The following is a 27580-nucleotide window of genomic DNA, read 5'->3' as shown; positions in this document are numbered from 1 at the left end:
GCATTCTTCCAGGCATTGGGGCTACTTGGAGAGAGAAAACCCATGTGCCCCATACCAGACAATGTGGCATGGATGAGTAAGGATTTGGGGAGACATATGGGGATCTGGACCCGCTGGGTGGGAGGAGGAGCATTTAATTTGAGCTGTAAAGAATGGATGGGATTTCCACCAGCAGAGATTGGGGGAGCAAGAGTAAGAGGGATAGAAGGGTATTCTGTTCGAGGCAGCCAAGTGCATAAGCAAGGTGCAAAGGGGAAAGCGCAGGGACAGTTTGTCTCCACAGGAATCTGCAGTCTGTGGGTCTTTTGTCACCTGAATCTCTGTGTGCCTTTGATACTCTACCTGCCCTCACCTCCACCTTGAATGCTGTGAGTCCCCAAGAGCCCCCTCATTTCTGGGCTGCCCTTCAGACTCAGGGTAAGTGGCTGCTGTCAGCTTCAAAGTCTTGCCACTTGGAGAAGTATCTGTACTTTATTTTTATTTTTTTTTAAAGATTTTATTTATTTATTTGACAGAGATCACAAGCAGGCAGAGAGAGAGGAAGGGAAGCAGGCTCCCCGCTGAGCAGAGAGCCCGATGCGGGGCGGGGGTGGGGTGGGGGGGTGGGGGGGGTGGGGGGGTGGGGGGTGGGGGGGCTGAGCCCAGGAACTGTAGGCAGAGGCTTTAACCCCCTGAGACACCAAGATGCCCCTAGTATCTGTACTTTAACTGGTAAGATCTTCAAACAAAAAGCTTGAGAGCTCTAACAGCTTAAAGGAGAAAAGCCGTATGATTATATCAACATATTATTTAACCAATGTGGAAAGCTGTTGTTAGAATTCAGCAGTTCTGATAAAAACTAAGAGGGAACTTCTTAAACAACCCAACAGAAAATCACAGAAAACACAGTAGTGGACAGGCTGAACTTACTCCCATTAGAATTTGGCTTAGCCAAGGGAAGGTCATTATCACTACTCTTCTCCCGCGTAGCTCATACATTTTTAATTTTATTTATTTATTTATTAGTAGGCTCCACACCCAGCACGGGGCTTGAACTGATGACCCTGAGATCAAAAGAGTGTCATACTTGGCTGCAGGAGCCAGCGAGGCGCCCCTCCCACGGAGTGTAGATCAGCCTAGCTAGCTGAGTCGGATGAGAGCACGTACTTGTGCTATAAATACTAGAGAGCAAACAGTGGAGTGGTGGTTGCCAGATGTGCCTGACCGTCTGCTCTGAGCCGCAGCAGAGGAGAGCGATGGAGCTGCCGGAGACCGCCTGCACCCCAGACGGACCACAGAACAGCATGTGCCAGAGGTGGACGTCCAACGTAGAAGGACGGCCCTGCTGAGCCACCAAGAGCGTCAGCCGTACCCAAGGCGATGTCAGCACCAGCAGGTACCTGGGGCGGATTTCCAGGAGGAACTGAGCTAGGCATTCTTAGCTGAGGCACCAAGAGGTGGTGAAAGGATCCGAATATCCAGGTAGCTGATTTCCCAGTGAGAAACCAGGCTCCGTCTACCGCCTGAAGCCTCTGCCCCACGTTTGCACTGTTGGTAAGAGAAGCTGCATGACACCTTCATCTGGAGCCTTCCCGCAGGTCTTAAGGATCCTGAAACCTTGCTGCAGACCTTGGATTTGGTGGAGCAGCAACCGTGACTGTGGGAAAGAACAGCGAGATGCTGCAGCACATTGACTGTAGAATGAGAGGTACCTGCAAGATGGCCAAATCTTTATGTTTTAAGTGCTCTCTACAGCCAACATGGGGCTCAAACTTACAACCCTGAGATCTGGAGACACAAGTCTACCAACTGAGCCATTGGCACATTCATTGACACCTTTAAGGCTTTTGCCAAGCATGTGAGCTTGATCCTCTGTGATTGTGATGAATTCAGGAAGATCAAGCCCAAGAATCTGAAGCAGCCAGACCATGAAGAAAGGTGGGTTTGGGGTCAAGGTGGGGCTATAAGGGGAGAACTTGGTTTCTATGACTGTGGGAGGACTGCCCCCCAAAGATGCTGGGATTGCTTGGGTACCACTTGTTGGAGCTGCAGGAGGCCCTGGGGTTGGCAGGGCAGCTGGCAGAGGAGTGCCGGCTGGTTTTGCAATTCCCCAGGCTTCTGTTGGATTAGCAGGCCCTGTTTGAGGGGTTGGGGGGGCCTCAGGGAAGAGGTTCTAGAGCAGCTGTGCCGTTGTTGCTCCTACCAGCAGTGCTGGAGTCCCATCTCAATGCCCATCTAGATGGGGGACCCCACCCACTTCTGAGGGCCGAAGAACACTCCCCCAGGCATGTGGCCCCTCCACTTGGCATATGACCACCCACAAGCCCCACCACTTGGGTTCCCTGTGCTCAAAGGATGCCAATAGGAAGACCCCCTCCAGGAATGAGACCCTCTCCCCCAGAAATTAGGGGTCCACTCCCCCCAGGAGTGCATCCACCAAGACCCTACGATACTGTCAATCCTTCTAAGTCACGTTTTCCCCTGCAGTATCTCTTGCAAATCTGTGTAGGGTGTTTGTATTAGTAGCTAATAAATGCACAGAGCAATTAAAACATATATCAGAAAGCAAAGGAATGCTCATTTGCAGATATGGTATGAGTAGAAAATCCTAACCAACAAGGTGATAAGAAACAAGTTTAAAAATAAAAATCAGTTAAAAAAATCAGTAGATCAATGTATGCGTGGAAATTCTGTATATGATAAAGATGACATTGCTACTACTCAGCCATCAAAAAAATGAAATCTTGCTATTTGCAATGATGTGGATGGAACTAGAGGGTATTATGCTAAGCAAAATAAGTCAAAGGGAAAGACCATTATCATATGATCTCACTTATGTGGAATTTAAGAAATAAAACAGAGGATCATTGGGGAAGAGAGGAAAAATAAAACAAGACAAAATCAGAGACTCTTTTTTTTTTAAGATTTCTTTTTTTTAAAGATTTTATTTATTTCCTTCCATTTGGAAGGAAAGAAAACGAACTCTCTATCTCATGTAAAAATCACCTTCAGGTAGATCGAAGGGTTTAATGTGAAAAATAAAACTACAGAAAAAATAGAGGAACATTTAATAATCTTATGTTAAAGAAGGTCTCTCTAACAAAACTCGGAGTTTTGTTGTTGTTGTTTTTTTATTTTTTTTAATATATTTTTTATTTTTATTTTTTTTAAGGTTTTATTTATTTATTTGACAGAGATCACAAGTAGGCAGAGAGGCAGACAGAGAGAAAGGAAGGGAAGCAGGCTCCCTGCCGAGCAGAGAGCGCGATCCCAGGACCCTGGGATCATGACCCGAGCCAAAGGCAGAGGTTTTAACCCACTGAGCCACCCAGGTGCCCCTGTTGTTTTTTTAAAGGACAGGTTTGACTACTTGAATTTTTAAAACTTCTATAGAATCACTTCTAGTATTCCAAGTCTCTGTCACTTAGAACACAGGAGACTACAGCCTAGTTCCTTATCCTTTGTAGGTCTCAATTTTTAAAATGGGGATAAATGTAGTACCTACCTTGTAATAGAAGATTTAAATGAGGTAATCCATATAAAGCACTTAGAATGGTGTCTGGCATTTTGTAAATGCTCAGTAAAATTTAGCTATTGGCTTTATTATCACTATGACATTTACCAAATGAAAAATGACATTTACAAAGTTAAAGATAAGTCACAGACTAGGAGATATTTGTCACATAATAAACAGCCAAAGGGTTAATGTCTATACTATACAAAGACCATCTACAAGTCAATAAAATCCCCAACCAATCTGGTAGAAAAATGAATAAGAATGTGAATTGATAATTAATAGAAGAAATTCAAATGGCTAATAAACACGTGGGGGAAAAGTTCAGCTTCATTAACAGTGAAAGAACGCAGTCACAATAATATTTAGATACCATCACCATTTACTTATTTATTGCCTTTCACATTGGACATTTTTGGTGTTGGTGAAAGGCTTGGTTGGGCTAAAATTATTCCATTTTTAGAGAGAAATTTGGCAATGTCTATTAAAATGTAAAAAAATGTAAACTCTCTGAGCAGTGTCACTTCTTTTTTTTTTTTTTTTAAAGATTTTATTTATTTGACAGAGAGAGATCACAAGTAGGCCGAGAGGCAGGCAGAGAGAGAGAGAGGGGAGGAAGCAGGCTCCCTGCGGAGCAGAGAGCCCGATGTGGGGCTCGATGTGGGGCTCGATGTGGGGCTCGATGTGGGGCTCGATCCCAGGACCCTGGGATCATGACCTGAACTGAAGGCAGAGGCCTTAACCCACTGAGCCACCCAGGCGCCCCCAGCAGTGTCACTTCTAAGATCCTATCCAATGAATCCAATGAATGCAGCATGTATGTAATGCCGAAACTTTGGAAACAAAATGAATGATTAAGGAGACAGTCACTTAATGGAATCCTACTTCACCATTATAAAGAATGGAGTAACTCCTTATGAACTCTCCTTGAAAGATGTCAAGTGAAAAAAGCGCATTGTAGAACAATATGTATGTTAAGATCTCATTTCTGCAAAACTTAAAAAGGATGCACGTGTGCATATATATGCATGCATATAAATATACATCTGCATAAACATTAAAAAGTCTGGAAGACAGAAACCAAAATGTGAACAGTGATTTCTTCTGAAGTGTGAAATTCCTTCCTTCAGTTGGCTTATTTATTCATTCAGCAAGTGTGTATTGAGAACCTACTACTACATGCTAAGTTCCGTTTTAGGCACCATGGATACAGCAATAAATAAAATGGACAAAATTCCTGTCTTCATGCAATTTACATCTTCCATAGGGAGACAGATAGTAAGAAAAATAAAATAAAATATCCAGTGTTTCAGATGGTGATATACACTATGGGGGAAAATAAAGCAGAGAAGGGAGGTAGAAGCGCAGCTTGCAATTTTAAATATGGTGGATTGAAAGAAGAGAGGGAACATTTCACAATTTTATATACTTAAAAAATCATAGGGTTAACAAGTGTTTTTCTTTCTTATGTGGGTGATTGTCTGTATATTACCAGTAAACAGTATGAAAAGAGAAGAAAAGTTGTAACGGTGAAAATTCTGACTTCGCGGGTATGGCATAAATTTGGGGACCGATTTCGTTTTCTTCTTCCCACATCTTTGAGTGCAGAAGCTAACCTACAAAGGATGAAATTCTCAATCTCTCTTCCTCACTCATTGGGTATATTACTGGCATATCAATTGGTGTGTCATTTTTGTTATTTCCCCCCAAAGATTTACTTTTCTTAATTATGTTTGCCTAAGGGCATTTTATAAATTGGTTTGCATTTCGAAGAACAAACCTACAGGGAAAGCTGATAAAATGTAAATTGTTTATCTGTGTGGGGTAATCCCATTAATCCCCTGGTGACCCTGACTTTATTAGCTCTCCCCATGAGATGGAAAGGGACCGATACTATGGAATAAAAGTTAAGAATTTTGACGGCAGTTGAAGTCAACCGAATTGATTAGAAGTTCTGGGACATAGAGACCAAATCTTCCAATGGTTTTTTTTGGATCCTGTTTTGTGTAAGGTCTGTGGTGGATGAGCGGGTGAGCCCTCAGAGACCCATCCCAGTCTGTCCCTCTTGCTGCTCAGGGAGACTTTATGTGTCGGGGGGGTGGGGGCAATGATTTGTCATCTGAAGGCAGAATAAAGGAAGTACGGGCAGAGCTGTTGCACAAAAAGGCTGAAGTTAAACAAGAGAAATACATCCGGGATGTCTGGCTTGGGATCTACAGGGACAACAACCTGAGTTCCGCATTCTGGGTCCAGGGTCCCGTGTTTTCAGGACCCGGTAGGAGTTGGTAGGAGTCAGATCCATATCCACAACAGAACCTGTCAGGATCTGCTCTAGGTGCTTCATTCTCTCTAACTGGGAAGTTCACTTTTCTGCCCTGCAGTTTCCCATTGGTGTAATGACCCTCTTAACTTCTTTGTTAGAAGGAGGTTGAGGACAAAAAAGATCTGCCCTCCACCTGAGCCAGATTAAGCTCTTTGGGATTATATTAATAGCAATCCTTCTGCCAGACTGAGCCTGTGGAGGGGGCTACACATTGTGTCACTTTTTTCTTAAAAATGTATTTAAGTCATCCCGACACCCAGTGTGTGGCCCCAACTCACGACTCCCAGATCAAGAGCCACAGCCACCCCTCCTCCGGGCCGCTGAGCCAGCCAGGCACCCTTGTCACCTTTTTCTTCTTAAACAGACTCTTTGAAATAGTTATGAGAGATATTATCATCCCCAATGTTCCAGACATTCAACAGCCCTGCGCTCTGAGTCAAAGGTAAACACCGGGAAAACACAGCTCTCAAGTCCTGATCAGGTCCTCACTGATTTCATCTGAGCCCAGGGAAGCATCTTCTGTTGGGGTGGGGGAGGTGGTCTCCCCTTACCTTACATTCATATTTCTTTTGTTTATTAAAGACTCAACGGGTTACTGATGATCAGCGTCTTCTTCACCTGATATTAATCACACTACTTAAAAAATGATGACGAATAGATTTCTTTAGTTAATTCACGTTACCATAAATACTATGAATGACCCTTTCCTGCCCCGGGAAGAAATTCCCCTCCTAATCGAATTCAGAGCTCTCCAAGCACCCCTTGCGGCCCCCTCATTAACGACCTTGGACTACAACTCCCATCGTGCAATGGGAAAACGTGCACAAGTCCTACGTGACCCGACGGGATCTCTAACCAATCCAGTGCCACCGCTCTCGTTCAGCGACCTCTTGGTTCCGTGGAGAGGCGGGACTCTCAGTTGCTAAGTCGGTACCCTTTCCGGAAGTGGTTGTTGACCGCTGCAGGGCAACACCCCGGCGTCCCTGGAAGCGGGGAGCCGGGGTGGTGCTGGGGAAGCTGCGCAGAGCCGGGAGCGTTGGCCCAGTGCCTCCCGGGGCGGGGGGCAGGTGAGGACCTCCTGGAGAAAGGGGTCGGGTGGCGGGGGAAGGAGGGAAGCGGGAGAGTTGGGACACACTCGTGTGCCCGCCAGCGGGAGGAGCACGAGTGTGGGCGGGAACTGGGGAGAGAGGTTGGGAAGGAGCGGCCGGACTAGGGTGCATCCATCCAGAATCTCTCCGAGTGTTGGAAGGGGCGCTGGGCTGGGCTGGGGTGCCGGCGGGGAGCGAGCGGCGAGCCGGAGCGCGAGTGACGGCGTGTGAGCTTGCTGGGGCGCCCGTTTACTTGTCCGGTCCGTGGAGAGTGAGGCCCGGCTTCCGAACCGCGCTCGAATACTTTCGTGGGGAGGCTTTCCCCGTGCCCGAATCCAGGGCTAGCCCGACCTTCTGCAGTCTTTGGGCCAGCTGGGGAAGTCGGGAAGTTTTGGAGGTTTGTTTTCCCCTTCCTTTCCTTGCACGGATTAAAAAAATCTATCTCCTCCACCTGGAATCGCAGCCCTCATTTGGCTTCCGCGACTCCTCGCTCCCGGGCCTCCTAACTCAGCCGTCTTTGCAGGCCTGTCCTTTCTGCTCACCACAGGCCGCGTCTGGGTGATTTCGCCCGCAGTTCAGTGACCGTCTGTTTAACTACCGTGAGCCCCAGCCACACCTGTTTCCTGAGCTCAGACCTGCTTACCGATCATCTCCAGCTGCGTCCCTCCCCCGCCATCCTGGACCCCCAGGTCTGCGCCTCCTTCAGTAGTTCCTGTGTCCGTGAAGGACTGCACCTGGAATTCAGTCTTAGGATATACACGGCAAACATTTGCTGGGCTTTTCCTGTATTCTAGGGAGTAGGCTAGGTGGGGCTATTGGGCAAGGCATAGAAGTGAACAGATAATCCCACGCTAGTCTAAGTGCCCTGATTTCCCTCCTCCCCATCCCTCACTTGCTGCAGACTTCAGGTCCTGTGATTCTGCAGCCTAATACCGTACGCATCTGGTCCTTCCTTTCAATTCTCACAGCCACTGGCTTAGTTCATAATTTCTTGCCTGTGCTTTCAGGAAAGCTTCCTAAGTGGTCGCTCTGCTTCTGTTCTTGCCCTCCTGAAATTAGTTCTTAGACAGCTGTCAGAATATCTTGCTAAACTGCAGATCTCATCATGCCTGTCTCTTTTGTGAAATCCTGTGCTGGCTCCTCCTCACATACAGGATTCAACCTAAATCCTTCCAAGCCCTTTATAGTGTGCTCTGGGCCTTCCAACTGTAGCTCTCTCTCCTGCCACTCCACCCATTCATTGTCCCTTGCGTGCTGGCCGTGTCGGAGTGGTGAAGAGCTCAGGCTTTGGGGTCAGAGAGACATGGGGGTGGCATGTCAGTTAGGCTGTGCCCTTTGCTGTCTGTGAAGCCTTGGGAAGTTGTTCTTTTTTTCTTTAACCTTGCCGAGCCTCACTTTCCTTATTTGAAAAATGGGAAAAATATTTTCTACCCCTTGGAGAGAACGGGGTGAGATGATGTATATATAGTATTAGGACCGTTCTTGGAACATAGGAATTATTCAGGGAATATAAACTTTTGTTGTCAAAATGAATTCTCTGCACCCACTGTGTTCTTCCTGCCTCTGTGCCTTTGTGCATGCTGTTTCTTCTGCCTTCTCTTCCCATATCCTTGTGAGCTCCTGCTGATTCTTGAAGAGTCCTCTCATTGGTTCTCTACTCTGATGCTTTCCCTGATCTTCCAGAATAAGGTTAGTTGTCCTTACCTTGGTTTCTTGTTGTACCTCCTGCTATTTAACATGCCTCACACATTCTACAACCATATCTTTATGTGTTTGGCTTCTCAGCTAGGCTCAGCTGGAGTTCAGGACTCCATGTAATCAGGCTTGTAGCCTTAACAGTTAGCACAGTGCCAGCCCATGGTTGGTGTTCAATAAGTGGTCATTGAACGTCAGAAAGGCCTCTACTTACATTCCCTGGTACTCGATCGGTCCTCTGGAACAAGGTAGAATAGGCCTTTCAGATATGTAATAGTAATAACAACAACCCATTTATTGAGATATTACTATGTTTTAAGTATTTTATGTGTATTGAATAATTTATTTTTATTTAATTTTTTTAAAGATTTATTTTTTTAGAGAGAGCATTCACTCAAGAGCGAACATGAGCAGGAGGGGCAGAGGGAGACAGAGAATCTCAAGCAGACTCCATGCTGAGCGTGGAGCCAGACGTGGGGCTCGATCTCATGACCCTGAGATCATGACCTGAGCAGAAATCAAGAGTCAGAGGCCTAACTGATTGAGTCACCCAGGCGTTACCCCTCCCCCCCGCCCATGTATTGAATAATTTGATTCTCACCGCCCTCTGGGATAGACCTTGTTATCTCCATTTTACAGAGGAGAAAATTGAGGCAGCTTGCTCTGCTGGTAAATGGCAGAGCTGGGGTTCAGAGCCAAGAACGTTCCCAGATCTGCACTCAGTTACCACTACATAATCACTTCTCACGTCTCCCGCCTTCTCCCCAGTGCCTTCTCAGTAAGCCTGCTTTTCTCAGCTGCACTTTCTCTGTAATTGTCCCAGCAGAGTGGAAGAAACCCATACCCAGGGAACTCTGATTATGCGGATGTGTGTGTAAGTATGCTCTGTTAGCTTGCGGGTGTTTTTACTCCTCATCACGTCTCTAGTGCCAGCAAGAAGTGAACTTAGTAGGTGTTCAATAAATATTTCTCGAATGAATAAATGATGTCTAGTAGTCATTAAAGGCATAGGATTTCTCTTCCCACCACCTTCCTCGTTCCTACAGTTCCTGTTCTTTTGGTCCTGCCCTTACCCACATCCTTTCTTAAGCTAGGCAAAGCAAAGAGAGGAGGGAGAATATAGCCCACCCACATCTTGATTTTTTTCTGACGGAAAAATTTGTTTGATATTGGAGTGATCCGTGAATTTAGATTTTCCGGGTTCTTCCTGACCTTTTCAATATAGCTAATCAGGCATTCTGCGGCAACAAGATTTTACCTGCCGCCTGCTTTCCTCAGATGGGATGTGTCTAGGGATATGTGACATCTCCCACATGTGAGATTTCTCAGTTGCTCTGAGGTGGTTGATAAAGTACCTTGTAAAAGATCACTGCCGTGGGGCGCCTGGGTGGCTCAGTGAGTTAAGCCGCTGCCTTTGGCTTGGGTCATGATCTTGGGGTCCTGGGATCAAGCCCCGCATCGGGCTCTCTGCTCTGCGGGGAGCCTGCTTCTCCCTCTCCCCCACCTGCCTCTCTGCCTACTTGTGATCTCGCTCACTGTCAAATAAATAAAATCTTAAAAAAAAAAAAAAAGATCACTGCCCTGTTGGATCAAATGATGGCTAGCCTAATGTCCCCAGCGATCCTTTCCCTCTTTTTCCTAACTCAGAGAACTCAAGATTCCCTTGGCTCCTTTAGCTACATCTGGTTCCTGCTCTGCTTTTCCAGAGTCAGTAACCCTACTTACCTCTGCTGTGTGTGGAGGGAACATTACTTCGGCAGGGTGTTATGGGATCTTCGGGTAGGAAGCAGATCCCCACTTGGGTTGATGCACCACAGAGGAGAACGCTTCTTCCATTAGCCTGTCTTCCTGAGGCATGAAGTTACTGCTTGGAGGTGTCACGGTGGGAGTGAGAGGGGGCAGAGTCTGACTCCCTTGGCTCCGGTGTGCTGACAGAGGGAGCCATCTCTCGTGAGTCCTGAGGCAAGATACGTTCCTTGGCCGGCTGTCAACTCTCAGGGTACGGAGAGGGCCACAGCAACAGTCCCTCCTCTGTCCTGTGCTGTTCATCACAGGTCCCTCTCTGGGGGTCCTGGGACAGATTCTGAGCTACCAGGTAAGGCCGTGAGCACTCCTGACCTTCTTTTGGATGACAGGGTCTTTCTGCTCACTTCCCCTGCTAGAAGAGGGCTGTGTTGTGCTTGCTGCTCCGGGTGGAGCAGTGACAGCTTCTGAAGAGGCTGCTCTAGGCTCGTGTCAGTCACACCAGGGTGGTGACAGCCCTCCCAGCAGTGCCGTATGCGGAAGCCCCTGTCCAGGGTGACTTGTCTCTGCATCCTGGGGAGCTTCGGTGTGGGAGCTGCCTGAGGGGAGAGTTGTGACCCGGGGTCCTCAATAGTTACAGGAGGAGGGATTGGAAGGGAGGAGCAATTCTAGAACGGGGACAGCTCGTCAGTTGAACAATTTGACACTGGTCCATCCCTGGAGCTACAAACCTTGGTTTCAAGTCAGACTCCTTTCCCCCAACTGTCCTCCTTCCTGGTCCTATGAAGCCTGCCATCACAGCCTCTGCCCCTTCTGCCTTCTCTCTGCTTCTGCCCTCGTTTAAGGCCTCCTCAGTGGTTTTCCACCAGTCTCATTCCTCCGGTCCTGCCGTGCCACTCCTGCCAACGTTCTCAACCTAGAAAAAGGCCAGTCTGTGCCACTTTCTTTCACCAAAGCCCTCAGCAGCTCCCTTTGCCACAGGGGAAAGGCGAGGCTCTTCTGCATGGTCTACACGGCTCTCCTCCGTGACCTGGCTTTCTGCCCCAGCCCCTGCCATGCCCGCTGGGGTCCAGCACTCCAGAACCGCTTGTCTGCACACGATGTCCCCTTGCCTAGAACACCTCTCTCCACTCACGCCACTCTTGACAGCCCTTCATCCCCAGCCCCTTGACAAAGCCTGCGGTCCTCTCTTCAGCGGGAATGTTCTTTCTCTCCTAGTATTTCCAGAGCTGTATGGTTTTACTCCCCTTCTGCCTTCTAACATTAAAGTTGGGTTTGCTACTGCCACTAGATCGTCAGCTCCCTGAGGACATGGTTGAAGGCAAATAGGGATGTGTGCTGAGACTGTGGGACTGCCCTGGGATACGTTGGTATATGGGAGTGAGGGGTGCTGCTAGTTCCTCTGGTGTTTCACTAGGGTTTTCTAGCTGGGGGTCCTATACTGTGAATTATTTTTCCTGTGTTGGGGGCGGGCGGCATATGAAGTCAAACTCTCAGAGAAGGCTGGGTTTCCAGATCCTTTGTGACTCACTATGTGTTCAGCAAGCCTTTGGGAGGTGTGTCTCAGGGAACTTTCCCAGGTGCAAAGCCTAGAAGGCCTGGGTTTTGAGCTGTTTGTCCCACACTTCACTGTCCCTGGAGTTGGAAAATCCCCGGCTAAGCTGGTGTGCATGGTCTGGTCTGACCCAGGTGTGCTGCCTGACCCAGCTCCGGTTTTTCCCCTTTTAAGCCGGGTCACTGATTTTCTCTTTGGGCGCAGGTGTTTGAGCCCAAACCAGTCATGGCCGGAAGACCCATCCGCATAGGAGACCAGCTGGTTCTAGAGGAAGATTATGATGAGACCTACATCCCCAGTGAGCAAGGTAAGAGGCCGGGGGTGCAGTTCGAGGGCCGGGATGATCTCGGATTGAGCTCTGTCTTTTCAACACGAAGCATGCTGTGTGTGCAGGGCCACTCCGTGTATTCGGTTAAATCAGGGAAAACTATAGTCCATGGACCTGACCTGGCCTGTTGCCTTCTTGTAAATAAAGTTTTATTAGAAAATAGCCATGCTTTTGCTTATGTATTGTCTGTGGCTGCTTTTCATGGCACCTAGGCAGTGTTGAGGGGTTGTGACAGGAGCCCTGTCATGCACAAAGCCTAAAATACTTACTGTCTAGCTCTTTACACAAAAGGTTTGCTGACTGGGTTGGATCAGTGATTAATTTAATTTATTTTTATTTATTTATTAGAGAGAGAGAGAATGAGCAAGGAGAAGAGGGAGAAGCAGACTCCCCACTGAACAAGGAGCCCGATGTGGGGTTCAATCACAGGACCCTGGGATCATGACCTGAGTCTGAGGCAGACGCTTGACTGACTGAGCCATCCAGGTGCCCCTGACCAATGATTAATTTTAAAATGAAAATATAGGGGCGCCTGGCTGACACAGTCCATAGAGCATGTGACCCAATTTCAGGGTTGTGAGTTTGAGCCCTACGTTGGGTATAGAGATTACTTAAAAATAAAACCTTAAAATGAATGAATGAATGAATGAATATTTTAAAAAAAGGAGTCCATCTTAAGAAAAAACAATATAGTAGGGGATATCGTGAAATATAGTGTGTCCTAAAACCAGGAGGTAACCCAATTTCATAAGATGAAAACTAAAGCCTTTTTTTTTTTTTTTAAAGATCGTATGTATTTATTTGACAGAGATAGACACAGTGAGAGAGGGAACACAAGCAGGGGGAGTGGGAGAGGGAGAAGCAGGCTTCCCGCTGAGCAGGGAGCCCCGTGCAGGGCTCCATCCCAGGACTCTGGGATCATGACCTGAGTCGAAGGCAGATGCTTAACGACTGAGCCACCCAGGCGCCCCTTGTTTTGAAACAGCAGAAATAACAGAATTTACTGAGTGCTCCTCTGTACTGGTTTCTGTGCTAAGAACTTTACATGTATCTCCTTTACTCTTTTTTTTTTTTTTTTTTTTTTAACTTAAGTGATCTCTGTACCCCATGCGGGACTTGAACTCATAACTCCGAGATCAGGAGTTGCATGCTCTTCCAATGGAATCAACCAGGTGCCCCACATCTACTTCTTTTCAACCCTCACAGCAGCTCCATGAGTTAGGTACTGTTACCATTCCCATTTTACAGATGAGGAAATGGGGCACAGGAAGGTAAACCAACTTCCATCAAGGCACAGGTCTGCTGAGCAGCGCAGCTGGGACCCAAAGCCAGGTGTCCTCACAAAAAGCACCACCTTCCTGTTTATGCTCCCCCTGGCACCAGAGTGTTCTTACAGTGTAAAGCAGATCATTGCAGGGCTCTGCTTTTAGTAATAATCTATTCTATTTAGCAGAGCACCCTTAGTGGGGTGTGTGGGACTCTGCATGACCCAGTCTGCCACCTGGCTGGGCTCACCCAGTGCCAGTGCTGTTCTCTCTTTCCCACTCTGCCAGTCACATGACCTTTCTGACAGTCCCCAGAGGGGCCAAACTACCACTTGCCACAGGCCTTTTGCACCTGAGTGCTCTTTCCTCAGTGCTCTGCATGGCCAGCTCCCTTGTCTCCTCTAGGTTTCATTTGTGTTCCATTCTGAGAGGTTTCCCTTGGCCCTTTCCAAAGGAGTGCCCCTTCCACCTTGACATTCTCTCTCTCATTCCTCATTTACTTCCTTCATTTCCTTTATCAGAAGCTGTAATTCTTTGTGCAGTTGTCTGTTCACTTCTTTACTGGTGGTTTCTTCTCCATAAGGACAGACACTGTTTCTCTTATTCACAGCAAACAGGAAGCACTCAAAAACTGTGAGCTCTGTGAATAAGTTTGTCCCTGGCTAGCCAAATTCCAGCTGGTCCTTTGAAAACGTGCTTTTTCTTCCCTGGTCCCCAGGTATGTCATCCTCCCCGTTCCCCCTGAGATGACCCAAACTGGTGATGCTTTTCTGGCCTGGGCTCTTAGTAGCTGAAGCATCGATGTGTTTATTTCATTATTCCTGGGGGCTCTGGTGACATTCTAGTGGTTAGCTCATCTGTCTTTTTCCCTGCTGGTGTGAGCTAGCTCTTAGTATGTATATATATATATATATCTCCCCGGTTCCTCCAGATCTCTGGTGAAAGAGCTTTCTAAATGCTTCCCACAAGAGTATAACGCAAGTCTCAGAGTCTATAATATATAGCAAAATTGGAAAAGAAACAACTGCCGTCATGGGTGAAAGGGTTGAGTGGAGAACAAGGCTGCTCAAGTATCATCCCCCTTTCCCAGCTCAGACATCCCCGGACCCCGAGCAGAAGTCACTGCTCTGTCTCTGCTCCTGGGCACACAGTGCAGATCTCCATTCAGACACCTGCCCCGTGGTTTAGACTCCGTTCGTGGGTCGGTAAGGTCCTCCGGGTGCTTAGTCTTATCTAGTTGCGTTCATGCTAGTTGACTGAGTGACGAGCACTTTTGCAGCAAGATTTTGGAAATCTTGGGAGAGCTTGTGTCTTGGTAAGGCTGCCCTCATTCAGGATGGCTTTGGCTGTGGCTGGTGCGCTTCTTCCCCAGGTCCCTACCACACTGATGGTCTTGGTCTTACCATTTTGCCTTGGCTTCAGATGACATTCCTGGAGTATGGCAGTAGCATGCCTTGGTTCAGGTGTACCATTTATCATTTAAGAAGATGAAATTAGGGGCGCCTGGGTGGCTCAGTGGGTTAAAGCCTCTGCCTTCGGCTCAGGTCATGGTCCCAGGGTTCTGGGATCGAGCCCCACATTGGGCTCTCTGCTCGGCAGGGAGCCTGCTTCCCCCTCTCTCTCTGCCTGCCTCTCTGCCTACTTGTGATCTCTGTCTGTCAAATAAATAAAATCTTAAAAAAAGATGAAATTATGTAAATTTATTGTTTATAGTTAGAGACATAACACTTGCTCACTTAGGAAAATTTAGAGAGTAAAGGTGAAGTAGAAAAAAAAAGTCTAGGAAGAAACTCTGCTTTTCCTTTACTCTCACAGTCAAAATGCTGGCACTAGATGTCTGGGGGTTTCCTAACACCAGCTGTATGTCCTGCAATTCAGTTCAGCCCTGACACTGTGTCCCCGGAGAGAGCATCTGATCCCACAGGCTAAGGGCTCAGTCCCACAAGACTGCCCTTACTTCAGACTTGCCGTAGCAAGTCCCAGGCTGTCCCTGGTACTTCTGACCAACAAGCGAGACACCAGAGTCCCATGTCCCCCTCCTTGGGTTTGATAATTTGCTAAAACAGGCCACAGAACTCAGGGAAACACTTAAAACATATATTTTCCAGTTTATTGTATAATAAAGGGTATCATAAAGGAAACAGATGAATAGCCAGATGTGGAGATCCAATGCGTGAGGTCCGAGAGGGCCCCACTGCAGGAGCGTCTGTCTCTGTAGACCTGGGACGCAGGTTTCCCCGGCACGTGGTAGTGCTCACCAACCACCACAGCTCTCTGAGCCCCGTAGTTTAGGGATCTTTATGGAAGCTTCTTCACCAAGTCATGATTGATCAAGCCCCTCTCCGGGGAATGGGGGTGAGGCCGAAAGTTCCAAGCTGCTGCTTCTTTTTTTTTTTTTTTTTTAAGATTTTATTTATTTGTTTGTTTGTTTTAGAGAGAGAGGGCATGTGTGCACAGGAGCCTGGGAGAGGCGTGTAGGGAGAAGTCGATTCCCTGCTTATCAGGGCTGACATGGGGCTCGAGCCCAGGATCCCGTGGATCATGACCTGAGCCCAAGGCAGATGCTTAACCGACTGAGCCACCCAGGTGGCCACCCCCTTTTTTCCAGACTTTTTATTTACATAATCTCTACACCAGCATGGGGCTCGAACTCACCACCCCGAGATCAAGAGTTGCATGGTTTACCAGCTGAGCCAGCCAGGTGCCCCAAGGCCCAAGCTTCTAAACATGGCTTGGTCTCTCTGGTGACCATCCCCCATCCAGGAGCCTGCCCAGAGTCACCTCATTAGTAGAAAAGATGCTTTGGAATTTCCCGGGGCTTTCGGAGCTCTGGTCAGGAACTTGGGTCCAAAGTCAAATAGTAATGGGAACCGGGAGCCAACAGGTATATGTCTTATTATTTCTTATTATTGTACAAGTTACACTATTGCACAGCTATGATTTTTTTTTCTCCTTTCCACATCCCCAGCTTTCTTCCTTTCTCATTCTCCTGCCTCTTCTTGCAGAGATTCTCGAGTTCGCCAGAGAGATTGGTATCGACCCCGTCAAAGAGCCGGAACTGATGTGGCTGGCGAGGGAGGGCATTGTGGCCCCGCTGCCTGTGGAGTGGAAGCCCTGGTAAGTCGGCACGCATGTGGCCCGCCGGCTTGGCCTCTCCCAGGCAGAGGGAGCTGGCCCTGGAGGTGAGCTTGCACTTGCCACCTTTCGAAGCCTGTCCTGCACAGAGCTGGGAATGGCAGTGGGCTCTCCCCCTGCTGCGCCACCTGATGCCTTGGGCCTGAGCTTACGCCGACCTGCTTGGTCCAGGGTCCCAGGAGTGGCTGCCTTGGGTCGGGTCTCACAAGGGCAGCGTCTGTTTCCCACACGCTGGGGAGGTGTCATTGCTATTCTTTGCAGACTGCCGTGGAGAGTGACAATGCCGAGACCCGGTCAGCATGTCCACGGTGGATCGGGTGCTAAGGAGGGCTGTGGTGGGGCCCCACAGCCTGGTGGGGATTCTGTCTCCCTTGGCAACCTGTCTCTGACTTTGAGTTGTGGATTCGTTCCTATTTTCAGTTTGGCTCTGAGCTCTCTGAATGGTGGCGAGCGGACCCACTCAGCTTGTGTCAGGGAACCAGGTTGATGGTGAGGAGGCTAACAGGGTCTTGGAAGCTGTTGCCAGCCTGTCCCACTCTCGGGGGACGGTGACACCTGTTCTCTCTTCTGGCCGCCTGCTCTGTTCTTCCTGTCACCGGTGCAGTGCACACCGGCTTGCCTCTGCAAGTGTGTGCTAAGTTTACTTCCTCTTGGAGTGTGCCACTTGCCTATGCTTGTCCCCAGCTAGTGCCTAGGTGTCTTCTGGGGTCCTCCGTTCTGCCGGTGTGGCACAGTTTTGTGGGCACGGTGTAATTATTCTGCTCTTACCCATCCATTCAATGTATCGGCCAAGCTTCAAAATGACTGCATCTGTGGCCTTACCCATCCCTGCTGAAGAATCATACGTAATCCTTTTAGCTTCTCCTTGGGTGGCAGGCTCCGCGTTCTCTTGATCTTTTTAGCTGCATCTCCTCAGATCTCTTCCAGTTCATCTTTCTCGTAAGAAGTCTGTCCGTGCTGTACACGGTATTCCAGGTGCCGAGGACGCATGTTGGGTTTGTAGGATAAGTTCGTAGGAAGTGGTTTCTGTTTTGTTGCCAGTATCCACCCTGATACCCACATTTGCCTTATCTGTTTTTTTCACAGATTTGTTCGTTTGTTTTAGAGAGTACACATGGGGGGAGGGGTAGAGGGAGAGAATCTTCAAGCAGATTCCACGCCCAGGGCAGAGCCTGATGCGGACCTTGATCCCAGGAGATCATGACCTTGATCGTGACCAAGAGTCTGTCGCTTACCTGACTCATCGGCTTGGGGCCGGACATTTGCCTCATCCATTAATCTCTATCTTCTCTGTTTTTGTTTTTATGTTTGTTGGTACATGTGTTGTTTTGCTTTTGGATCCATTTTTGAATGAAAAACCACATGAGAAGTATAATCAGTATAGTAATACCTTAATGCACACATACCTAATAAATAAATGGCAGCCGTGTTTGTGAAAAGGAAAGCGGAGGGCAGAAGGGAAGACACCGTCTTCGGTCATGGGTCAGCCGGGCGCCCGTGTGCAAGGCTTTGTGCCCGCTGCCTTCACGGTCCTGCTTGTGGTGGCCGGCGCTCCCTCAGCCTGGAAGGGAGCATGAACTCTCCTGCAATTTTTAAAACACTGTAAATCATTAAAATTTATCTGCGCGTGCCATCTTCTATCCTGTTAATTCCAAGAGTAACTACTGTTAATTGATGACTTCCTTCCTGGCCTTGAAAACACACCCGGCAGGACGCACATGGTTTTGTTTGTTACACTAAGTGTGTGCAGTATACATTGTTGCTGTTCTCTTGTCAACGTGTGGCCCACCTTAGCCTTTTATCAGCTACACACTTTTGCATGTAGAGATGTGCCCTAATTTTTAAAAATCCTGATTTATTTAACCACTCTGGTACTGAAGGGTGCTTCGATTTTTTTTGCAAATTAACCCTATGTGTGGGTCTACTTCTGGCTTCTCTGCTCTCTTCCATTGATCTGTTTGTCTACCTTAACACCGATTGTGTGGGTCTACTTCTGGCTTCTCTGCTCTCTTCCATTGATCTGTTTGTCTACCTTAACACCGATACTGTATGTACTATCTTGATTACTGTAGCTTTATTGTAAGTCTTGAGGTCATTTAGGGTAAATCCTCCAGCTTTTGTTCACCATTTTCCAAGTTGTAATTATTGTAGGTCCTCTGCATTTCCATTCCATGAATTTTAGAATCAGCTTGTCATTTTCTACAAGAAAAAGAAAATCCTATTAAGATTTTGATTGGCATTGCACCGAATCTATAAATCAATTTAGGGAGAATTGACCTCTAAAATTACATGGAGTCTTTCAACCCATGAGCAGGGCCCGTCTCTGTTTATTTAGATGGTTCTAAGAAATGTTTCCTGGTTTTTAGTGCACATGTCTTGCCCATATTTTGTTAAACTTATTCCTGAGTAGTGTGTATTTTTGATGTTTCTGTAAATGGTATATATTAAAATTTCAATTTCCTATTGTTTTTATATAGAAATAAAATTAGCTTTTGTATATTGATCTTGTAGCTGGCAACCTTGTAAACTCATATGTCAGTTCTTTTTTTTTTAATAGATTTATTTATTTATTTATTTATTTGAGAGAGAAGTGTGTGTGCTCTTGGGCACACAGTGAGCTGGGGGAGTAGGAGGGAGGGAGAGGGAGAGAGCAGACTCCCCTCTGAGCATGGAGCCCAAAGCAGGAGATGGGGTGGGGGCCCAGTCTCATGACCCCAAGATCATGACCTGAGCCGAAATCAAGAGTCTGACACTCAACTGACTGAGCCACCCAGGTGCCCCACGTATGTCATTTCTAATAGTTTTGTAGATTACATAGGATTTCCTATATATGTGATCACAGTCTTCGTGCAAAAGACATTTTTACTTCTTCCTTTCCAATCTGGATGCCTTTTATTTTTATTTCTTTCCTTACTGTACTGACTAGAGCTGCCAATAATAGAAATGGTGACAATGGATATTTTTGCTTTGTTCCTCATCTTAAGGGATTGAATATGATGTTAGCTGTAGTTTTTGTAAATGCCCTTTGTCAAGGTGAAGAAGTTCCCTGTATTCCTGGCTTGCTCAGAGTCTAAATCAAAAAGCATATAGGTTTTTACCAAATGCTTTTTCTGTATCTATTGATACGATCGTGGGTTTTTTTTTTTTTTTTTTTTTTTTCTGTTTTAGTCTTAATATGGTCAATGATATTGATTGATTTTCAAATATAAAACTGACCTTACATTCCTGGGATAAAGTCCACCTGGTCGTGATCATATATTATTGGATTTGATTTTCTAAAATTTTGTTAAGTATCTTTATTCTAAAATAATAGTTTGAAGGGGATGAGGTAGATAGAGTTTGGGTATTTTTTTTTATTATTGACTTCCAATTTTATTTATTCACTTTTTTGTTACAAGTCAAGACCTCTTTTCTGGCTCAGTAAGTGGTTCTATTTGTGTAAATGTCCTAGGTGTTTTCAGTAAGAATATAGTCTCTCATTTTTCAATATAGGGTTCTATAAATATCCTTTCTATCAAGCATCTAGATGTGTTTATGTCTTCCTGTGTCCCTAGGCACTTTTGTCTGGTCTCACTCTGAATAACAGTTTGAGTACAGAATTGTCTCTTGAATTTGAACAGCCTTGGCCAATATTATGTACCATTATCTTCTGACTTACGGTTTTCCTTAATAAGACATATTTTCTTGGTCTCATTTGTTGTTCCTTAGTGGGTAGTAAATCTTTCCCCCCTCTGGTTATTTTTATAATTTTATTTTTATCTTTGGTGTTCTATAATTTCACTGCAGTGTATCAGGTGTGTATTTATTTCTATTTCCCAAGTTCAGGATTTGGGTGCTTTCTTTCTTTGAGGAGTCATGTCTCTTCATCCCCCTTTCCTCCCCTAATTTAATGATTTTACCAATTCTTACAAGTTCTGTTATGTTTTTCAATATGTCCTTTTTTTTTTTTTTTTAGAGTTCTGTTCTTTCATTATGGCTTCTACTCTTTTCTCTATAGTAATTTTAGTTGTAGTTAATTTTAGTCTTCTTTTGATGATTCTACCATGCCAAGTGTCCTTGTGTGCTAATGCTTGTCTTCGCTGGCTCTGATTCCCCTTCACCATGAACTATCTCCCCCATGGGGTTTGGTAATTAAGTATTGGGACTTTTGGACTCCCATCTTCTTTTTTTTTTTTTTTAAGAGTTTATTTATTTAACAGACAGAGATCACAAGTAGGCAGAGAGGCAGGCAGAGAGAGAGGGGGAAGCAGGCTCTCCACCGAGCAGAGAGCCTGACGTGGGGCTCGAACCCAGGACCCTGAGATCATGACCCGAGCCGAAGGCAGAGGCTTCAACCCACTGAACCACCCAGGCACCCCTGGACTCCATCTTCTATAGAGTATCTTCTGTGTTTTATTCCTAGGTTGTTGAGTGGCTTTACGATAGCTTATGCCGAGGATTTTTCAGTGGGTTTAGGACTAAATTTTTACATTAATTTTCTGATTTGGGATTTCTTTACCAAATTTGGACTCTATGTTTACATGTGTCTTGGGTTTTAATTTTTTTTTTAATTTTATTTATTTATTTGACAGAGAGAGATCACAAGTAGACAGAGAGGCAGGCAGAGAGATAGGGAGGGAAGCAGGCTCCCCGCTGAGCAGAGAGCCCGATGTGGGACTCGATCCTAGGACCCTGAGATCATGACCTGAGCCTAAGGCAGCGGCCCAACCCACTGAGCCACCCAGGCGCCCCATTGGGGTTTTAATATATATATATATTTTTTAAATTTATTTATTTATTTAACAGAGAGATCAATCACAAGTAGGCAGAGAGGCAGGCAGAGAGAGAGGGGGAAGCAGGCTCCCCGCTGAGCAGAGAGCCCGATGTGAGGCTCGATCCCAGGACCCTGAGATCATGACCTGAGCCGAAGGCAGAGGCCCAACCCACTGAGCCACCCAGGCGCCCCGGGGGTTTTAATATTTAATGACATTTGATTTTGCCTGCCTAGACCTGGATTGGGTGACATGTTTCCTTGCTCCACTATGTTTTTCTACTCAGGGAGCAAGAAGCCTTAAGGGCCCAGCCATATGCAAGGGTCTCATTCCTGGTTTCCAGATTCCTGAAAGCCTAAGGTCATCTCTTGTGTCTGTCAGTTGGCATTAAAACCCAGGTTTGAAAGGTCTCTGTCTAGGTCAGACACCAGACTATTGACCTGTTACTTCTCATACTAATCAGGCTTCATGTGTTCTTTCTTTTTCTGGCCTCTGAGAATTTGGCCCCAGGTGAGGAGAGGTCAGATGTTTCCTTCAGTTTGGTTAAGCATGTTGCCTGAGATTTTGTATGTGTATCTGGAGAAGAAATTTCTAGAATTTGATTTTAGATGTGATTTGATTTTAGATTTCTAGATTTTGAATCGATGTGTTTAAAGATATGCCGAATTTAAATATCATTAGTTAATGCCAAATGACTTTCCATTACAGTTTAACAATCCCTCCAATAATAGTACATGTGGTTCATTTAAAAATACTATCGATTATAACATTGTCAACCCTCCAGAAATGATCAGTACAAAAAAAATTGTCACTCCAAGGGCAGGAAATTATACCTGATCGTTTGAATTTGCATTTCTCAAATTGTTCATTGAGTGGAACTGGCCGTCTGTTGGCCGTTTGCTTCTTTATACCCTTTGCCAGCTTTGTCTGCTGGGTCGCTTATCTTTTTATTTTGGAGAAGGTGAAACTCAGATTTTTCTGTGTATTAATGTTCTACTACGGTTTCTGTTATTTTCTTCCATTCTCCTGTTTTTTATTGTCTTTACTCTTTCTTTTATCACACTGAAATTATACATTTTTTGTAATTTTTTTTCCTGGTAAAACATACATAACATAAAATGTCCTGTTTTAACCATTTTTAGATAGACAGTTGAGTGGCACGAAGCACATTCACAGTGTTGTGTAAGCATTACCACCATCCAGTTCTAGAACTTTTTCAGCTTCCTAAACTGAAAGTCTGTGCCCATTCTCCTCACCTGCCAGCTCTGGGCAACCTCAGATCTACTTTCCGTCTCTGCTTATTAACCTGTTCTAGACGGCATCAGTGGACCCACAGTATTGGTCCTTTTGTGTCTGGCTTATTTTACTTAGCATCACATCTGCGGGCTTCATCCGTGTGGTAGCCCGTGTTGGTACCTCCTTCCTCTTCAAGGTGGAATAAAATTCTAGGGTATGTCTGTGCTACATGTTGTTCCTTCGTTTGTCTGTCGGTGCGCATTTGGGCTGCTTGTACCCTTCTGCCATTATGAATAATGCTGCTGTGAACATGGTGTATAAAAGTCTGCTCGATCCCTGCTTTTGGTGTTTTTGGGCGGAATTACTGGGTCATATGGGAGTTCTGATTTTAATTTTTAGGGAACTGCCACACTGTTTCTCATGGTGGCTGCACCCCTTTCCATCCCCACCAACAGTGTACAAGGGTCCGGTGTCCCCACATCCTTGCCCACACCTGTTCGTCCCTGCTCATTTGGCAGTAGCTGTGCTGCTGGGCATGAAGTGGCCGCCCACGTTCCCTGATGGTCATGGGTGTCGTGCAGCTTCTGGTGTGCTTCTCTGTCGTTTGTTAGCTTTTTATCTTTCATCCCTGATATTTTCCCTGCTTATATCTGCATGTTTTCTCTTTTATTAGAATCGCGATTGAGCTTGTCAGGTTTTATCAGGAGCCTGTTTGGGATTCTACTGGGATTGTATTGGATTTATACATTAATTTGAGGATTATCAACATGTTTATAGACGTGAGTCTTTTTTTTTAATGTAGTCTCTACACCCAGTGTGGGGCTTGAACTCACAACCCCGAGATCAAGAATCATGTGCTCTGCCAACTGAACCAGCCAGGCGCCCCCAGACTCGAGTCTTTCTATTCAGTAACAGGGACTGTCTCTCCAAGTGCTTTTTCTTTTTTCCTTTTTCCTGATTTTTTGGTAAAGCTTTATAAAGATTTTGCACACTTTGGATTTAGTCCTGGGTATTGTGTCTTTTTATATGGCTATTGTGAATGTGTGGTTTGTTCTTTGTTTTTCTAATAGTTGTCCCAATGGATTGTTGATAACAGTAGATGTAATGAATGGCTTGTTTTGGGCTTGTCTATGTCAAAACACAGATTCTTGAAATGCACCTTTTATGTTGTTTTTCTTCTTTTTATTTTTTTTTAGAGGGAGAGAGAGAGAAAAAGAGAGAATTGGCAGGGGCGGGGGGGGGGGGGTGGGGGCAGAGGGAGAGAGAGAATCTTAAGCAGGCTCCATGACCCTGCGATCGAGACCTGAGCCCAAATCAAGAGTCGGACGTTCAACTGACTGTGCCACCCAGGTGTCTTTACGTTATCTTCTTCTATTGTTGATCCCCACTGACTTGGATTGTCACCTCTTGTGGGTTCAGAGTCTTCTGCAAAACCAGAGCTTTCGGAATGGCTCTTTCTTCCTTACGCCATTTATAAAAATAGTAAGCAAGGTTGACCCTTGAATTTATCTCCAGGATCCCATGGCATCTGTACTTACCATCTAAAACCAAGTTTATACCTACTCCAGTCCAGCATGAATTCCCAGGAACCCCGATGATTATATATCTTCTTCTAGAGAAGTCCTTAGGCATCCCAGTCCTTTGTTCCTAGCTAAGTTAAGTCCTGTCTTAGCCACATGGTACCCTTCCGTTCTGTGTTAATCCTCCCTATGTCCTCTTGCCCTCTTCTTTCTCCTTCTGCTCCTCTCTTCCTTCTTCGCCGTTCTTCCTTCTTCTCCATCTCCTGGCCACTTTTCTTCCTTTCTTTTTTCCCCCTAAGTAGCTTTGGGCCTGAGCAGAGACTAATTTCTGATCTCTGCTCTCCACAGCCAGGACATCACAGGTGATATTTACTATTTCAACTTTGCCAATGGGCAGTCCACGTGGGACCATCCGTGTGACGAGCACTATCGGAACTTGGTGATCCAAGAGCGGGGGAAGCTATCAGCTCCTGGAGCCATTAAGAAGAAAGACAAGAAAAAGAAAAAGGAAAAGAAAGACAAGAAGGACAAAGAGAACCCCAAAAGTCCGCTGGTGAGTCCGTGGCTGCCAGTTCCCAGAGAGGCCAGGGCTGAGATCTAAGGGAATGTTGGGAGCCTCTAGGCCTTTCTAGCTGGGAGGTTAAGAACAGCATCAATAATACAGTGATTTCTTCATAGTATATCACCTCCGATCTGCCTATCTCTTGGCAAATTTTCCTTTTAGCTTCTGGAAGTTCTTGTTGCCTCTGAACAATTCCTTTTATCCCCCTTGGGAAGCACGTGCTGTGTGGTGGGATTAGGGAGTGAGAGCACTCTGCCGAGCTCTGTGGCGGTCGGGGAAGCGGTGTCGTTTGTCCCTGTGGAGAGTGGGGGACGGGGGACAGTTGATGGAGAACCCAGACGAGTGGAGTGTCCTCCCTGCCCCTTCAGAGCCAGGTCTTCCCAGGGTGGTGCAAATTCCTAGATGTCAGATGTAGCCCTGATTCAACTGTCAGGACGCCAGTGCCTTCCACGTCCAGCGAGGAGAGCTCTGGGCTGTATCTGTGGATTGTCTGTGTGGCCGGCGTCGGCTGTTAGTGGTGCATAATTGACATTTGATGGCAGCGTGATCATCTTAGTCTCGGGTAGCTTTGTTTTTTTAACTCTGAGTTGAAAGCGCTCTTTGCCCTTGTTTTGTTTCATTTGTTCCTCCAGTGTGTCTGAACTCTAGAGACAGAGTTATGGCCCTGACTTTATAGGTAAAGAAACTAAGACTTGGAGCCATCCCGATGTGAGGCCCAGGCTCGCCCAGAGTGCTCTCGTGGTCCAGGAAGTCCTTCACCCAGGTGTGGGGCAGGTGTGAGGCAGGTGTGGCACAGGTGCGGAGCAGGTGTGGCACAGGTGGGGCACAGTGAGGAGAGGGGGGCCCCATAGGAACCCAGGCCAGCCGGTGGGGGGGGGGGGGACACTGACATTATCTTTTCAACCCTCTCATTTGTCCAGCTTTCTGTTTGTAGTCTGTTTCCCACAGTGCTTAGTGCTTGCTTCTCAGTGAAGGTTTCCTCCAACTAACTAACTAACTTCCTTCCCTCCTTCCTTCCCCAAGGCATCAGTTCTGCCACTGGATGGTTGCTGGTGAATTTGTCTCTTTCAACATTTCCAACCTCTAAACATACTCTTCCTTCCCTCCCCCTTCCCCATGTACTGCTACTCATGATCCCAAGAAATAAGATAGCAAGCCCATCCCTCCAGATGGAGAAAAGAGGTTGGGTAACATCCACATCAGTTGAATTTTCTGATGTTACATGTTTGAAAGGCCCAAGATGGATAATGGGCTTTTCATTAGCCCAGAACTACTTTAAATGATAATCAGTGTCTGGGCAGGCTCTGGCATGGCTAAAGGTGAGAGAGGGAATGAGGCGAGTGTTCTGGGGCAGAGGGTTGGGTGGCAGAGTTCTGGGTATGTGAGTAAGTGCTTGGAGCTCCCTGTTAAAAAGGATTCCTTTGTGGTTTCAGGAGCTGAGGACGATTGGATAGCCCTGGGCTGCCAGCCTGGATCTCAGGGCTCAGGACAGTGCCTCAGACCTGGGTTTGTGCAGAGGGCAGGCCTGAGCCAGGTGGGTGACCTGGGCTCAGGTGTCTTGGGCTCTCTGGCGGTGTGCGTGCATAGGCCGGCTGGAGCTTAGTGTGAATGTTTGCAGGATGAGGTCTGTCTTTTAGGGTCTCTTCGAGACTGAAGATTCTCTGGTGTGGACCTCTCTTGAGCAGTACCAGTTTGCATCTCTGCTGGAAGACCTAGATGGAATTCCCACGGCTCAGCTCACTGGCCACGTTTCCCTTCTCTCCCTTCTTAGACAATTTCTGGTGGTCTTTGGTAAGGCGGGTGGATTTCATGAAATTCACCAGTCCCAGAACTGAGAGCCTGATGACACCTTAGGGATAATCTGTTTGGTGACTCAGACCTTTGTGAATAGTGAAACGCTGTCTTCCAGTCATTTCCTCCGTGGAGGTATAGCATATCAAGAAAAAGTGAACCTTGGGGTGTAGGTCTTGGTGACGCCCCTTCCCCATTACATGTACACTAGAGTGATCTATCGGCAGGTTCTGTGAAGCAGGGGGGGTAAGCCATTGATCTAGTCCAGCTTCCTCTATAGGTGAGGAAATCTAGGGCCCAGAAAACAATGGAGCTGAAAGGAGTTTTTAGCTCTTTCTTTTCTTTTCTTTTTTTTTTCCCTCTTAGTTTTTGTTTTCCTTTAAATGGCGGGTGGGTTTCTGCTAAGGGCTTGCCCAGGACTGAGGTAGCAAGTATAAAACAGAAGTGCTTTGTCTTCGTTCTCTCTGCATGTTTATATACCCATCTAGGAAACACAGCCTGAGCAGGGACTTCTGCCTTCTTCCTCCCTTCTCCATGGCCCATTCCCTCTCTCGGCACCTGGGCTTGCTGATTTGGACCCAGACCAGGAGATCCAGGCTAGAAGTGAGGGCTCCTTTAAGAAAGGGAAGAGCCCCAGCGTGCTGGGTGACACGCCCTGGCCTCTCCTGGGCACTCTGCCTGGCAAGCTACAGCCACTCTCCAAAGGCCAAGCTTCTCGCACCCACCAGATCTTTGCCGATGTGGAGGAAATCTTAGGCAGGGCCCCAGCCCAGTGCAGGACAGAATTGGGTGACCAGCAGGGCCTGGGGAAACCCCAGAAGCCGACAGACAAAATCTACCTGGGGTTTTCTGACCCTGAAATAGAAGAGCTGGAACTGAGGACCAGACAGCAGAAGCCCAGCGCCCTGGGCGCTGAGAACACCAGGCCCCTCCAGAATGGGCAGGATGTGCTGGAAGGCAGGAGCCAGGCCTCTGTGTACTCAGGGCTTTCTGAAACCATCACCGGCCTACAGCTGAGAGGGGAGCAGCATGGCCACCACGTGGCCAAATGGGGCTCCACTGGCCCCGGGGGAGACAAGAGCCAGAGTCCCATTC

The 27580-nt window shown here is 46.8% G+C and overlaps 1 protein-coding gene and 1 pseudogene across 3 annotated transcripts in view; both read left to right on the top strand.

The window, feature by feature from the left end:
• Positions 1-1359: 1359 nt before the first annotated feature.
• LOC111154011 lies at positions 1360-7029 on the top strand (annotated as a pseudogene).
• Positions 6864-27580, top strand: part of LOC111153777 (centrosomal protein 164) — a 60983-nt gene continuing 40266 nt past the window's right edge. For all 3 annotated transcript variants that reach the window (XM_022513013.1, XM_022513014.1, XM_022513012.1), the window contains exons 1-4: positions 6864-6883; positions 12102-12204; positions 16496-16607; positions 24481-24685. In XM_022513013.1, coding sequence (XP_022368721.1) covers positions 12123-12204; positions 16496-16607; positions 24481-24685 — 399 coding nt within the window. In that variant the 5' untranslated portion in view covers positions 6864-6883; positions 12102-12122. The remainder of the gene's footprint in view (positions 6884-12101; positions 12205-16495; positions 16608-24480; positions 24686-27580) is intronic.

This window comes from Enhydra lutris, unplaced genomic scaffold (genome assembly GCF_002288905.1).
Source record: "Enhydra lutris kenyoni isolate GAN:26980312 unplaced genomic scaffold, ASM228890v2 scaffoldscaffold34, whole genome shotgun sequence".
Classification (NCBI taxonomy): domain Eukaryota; kingdom Metazoa; phylum Chordata; class Mammalia; order Carnivora; family Mustelidae; genus Enhydra; species Enhydra lutris.
This window is presented reverse-complemented; position numbering and strand designations above follow the sequence as displayed.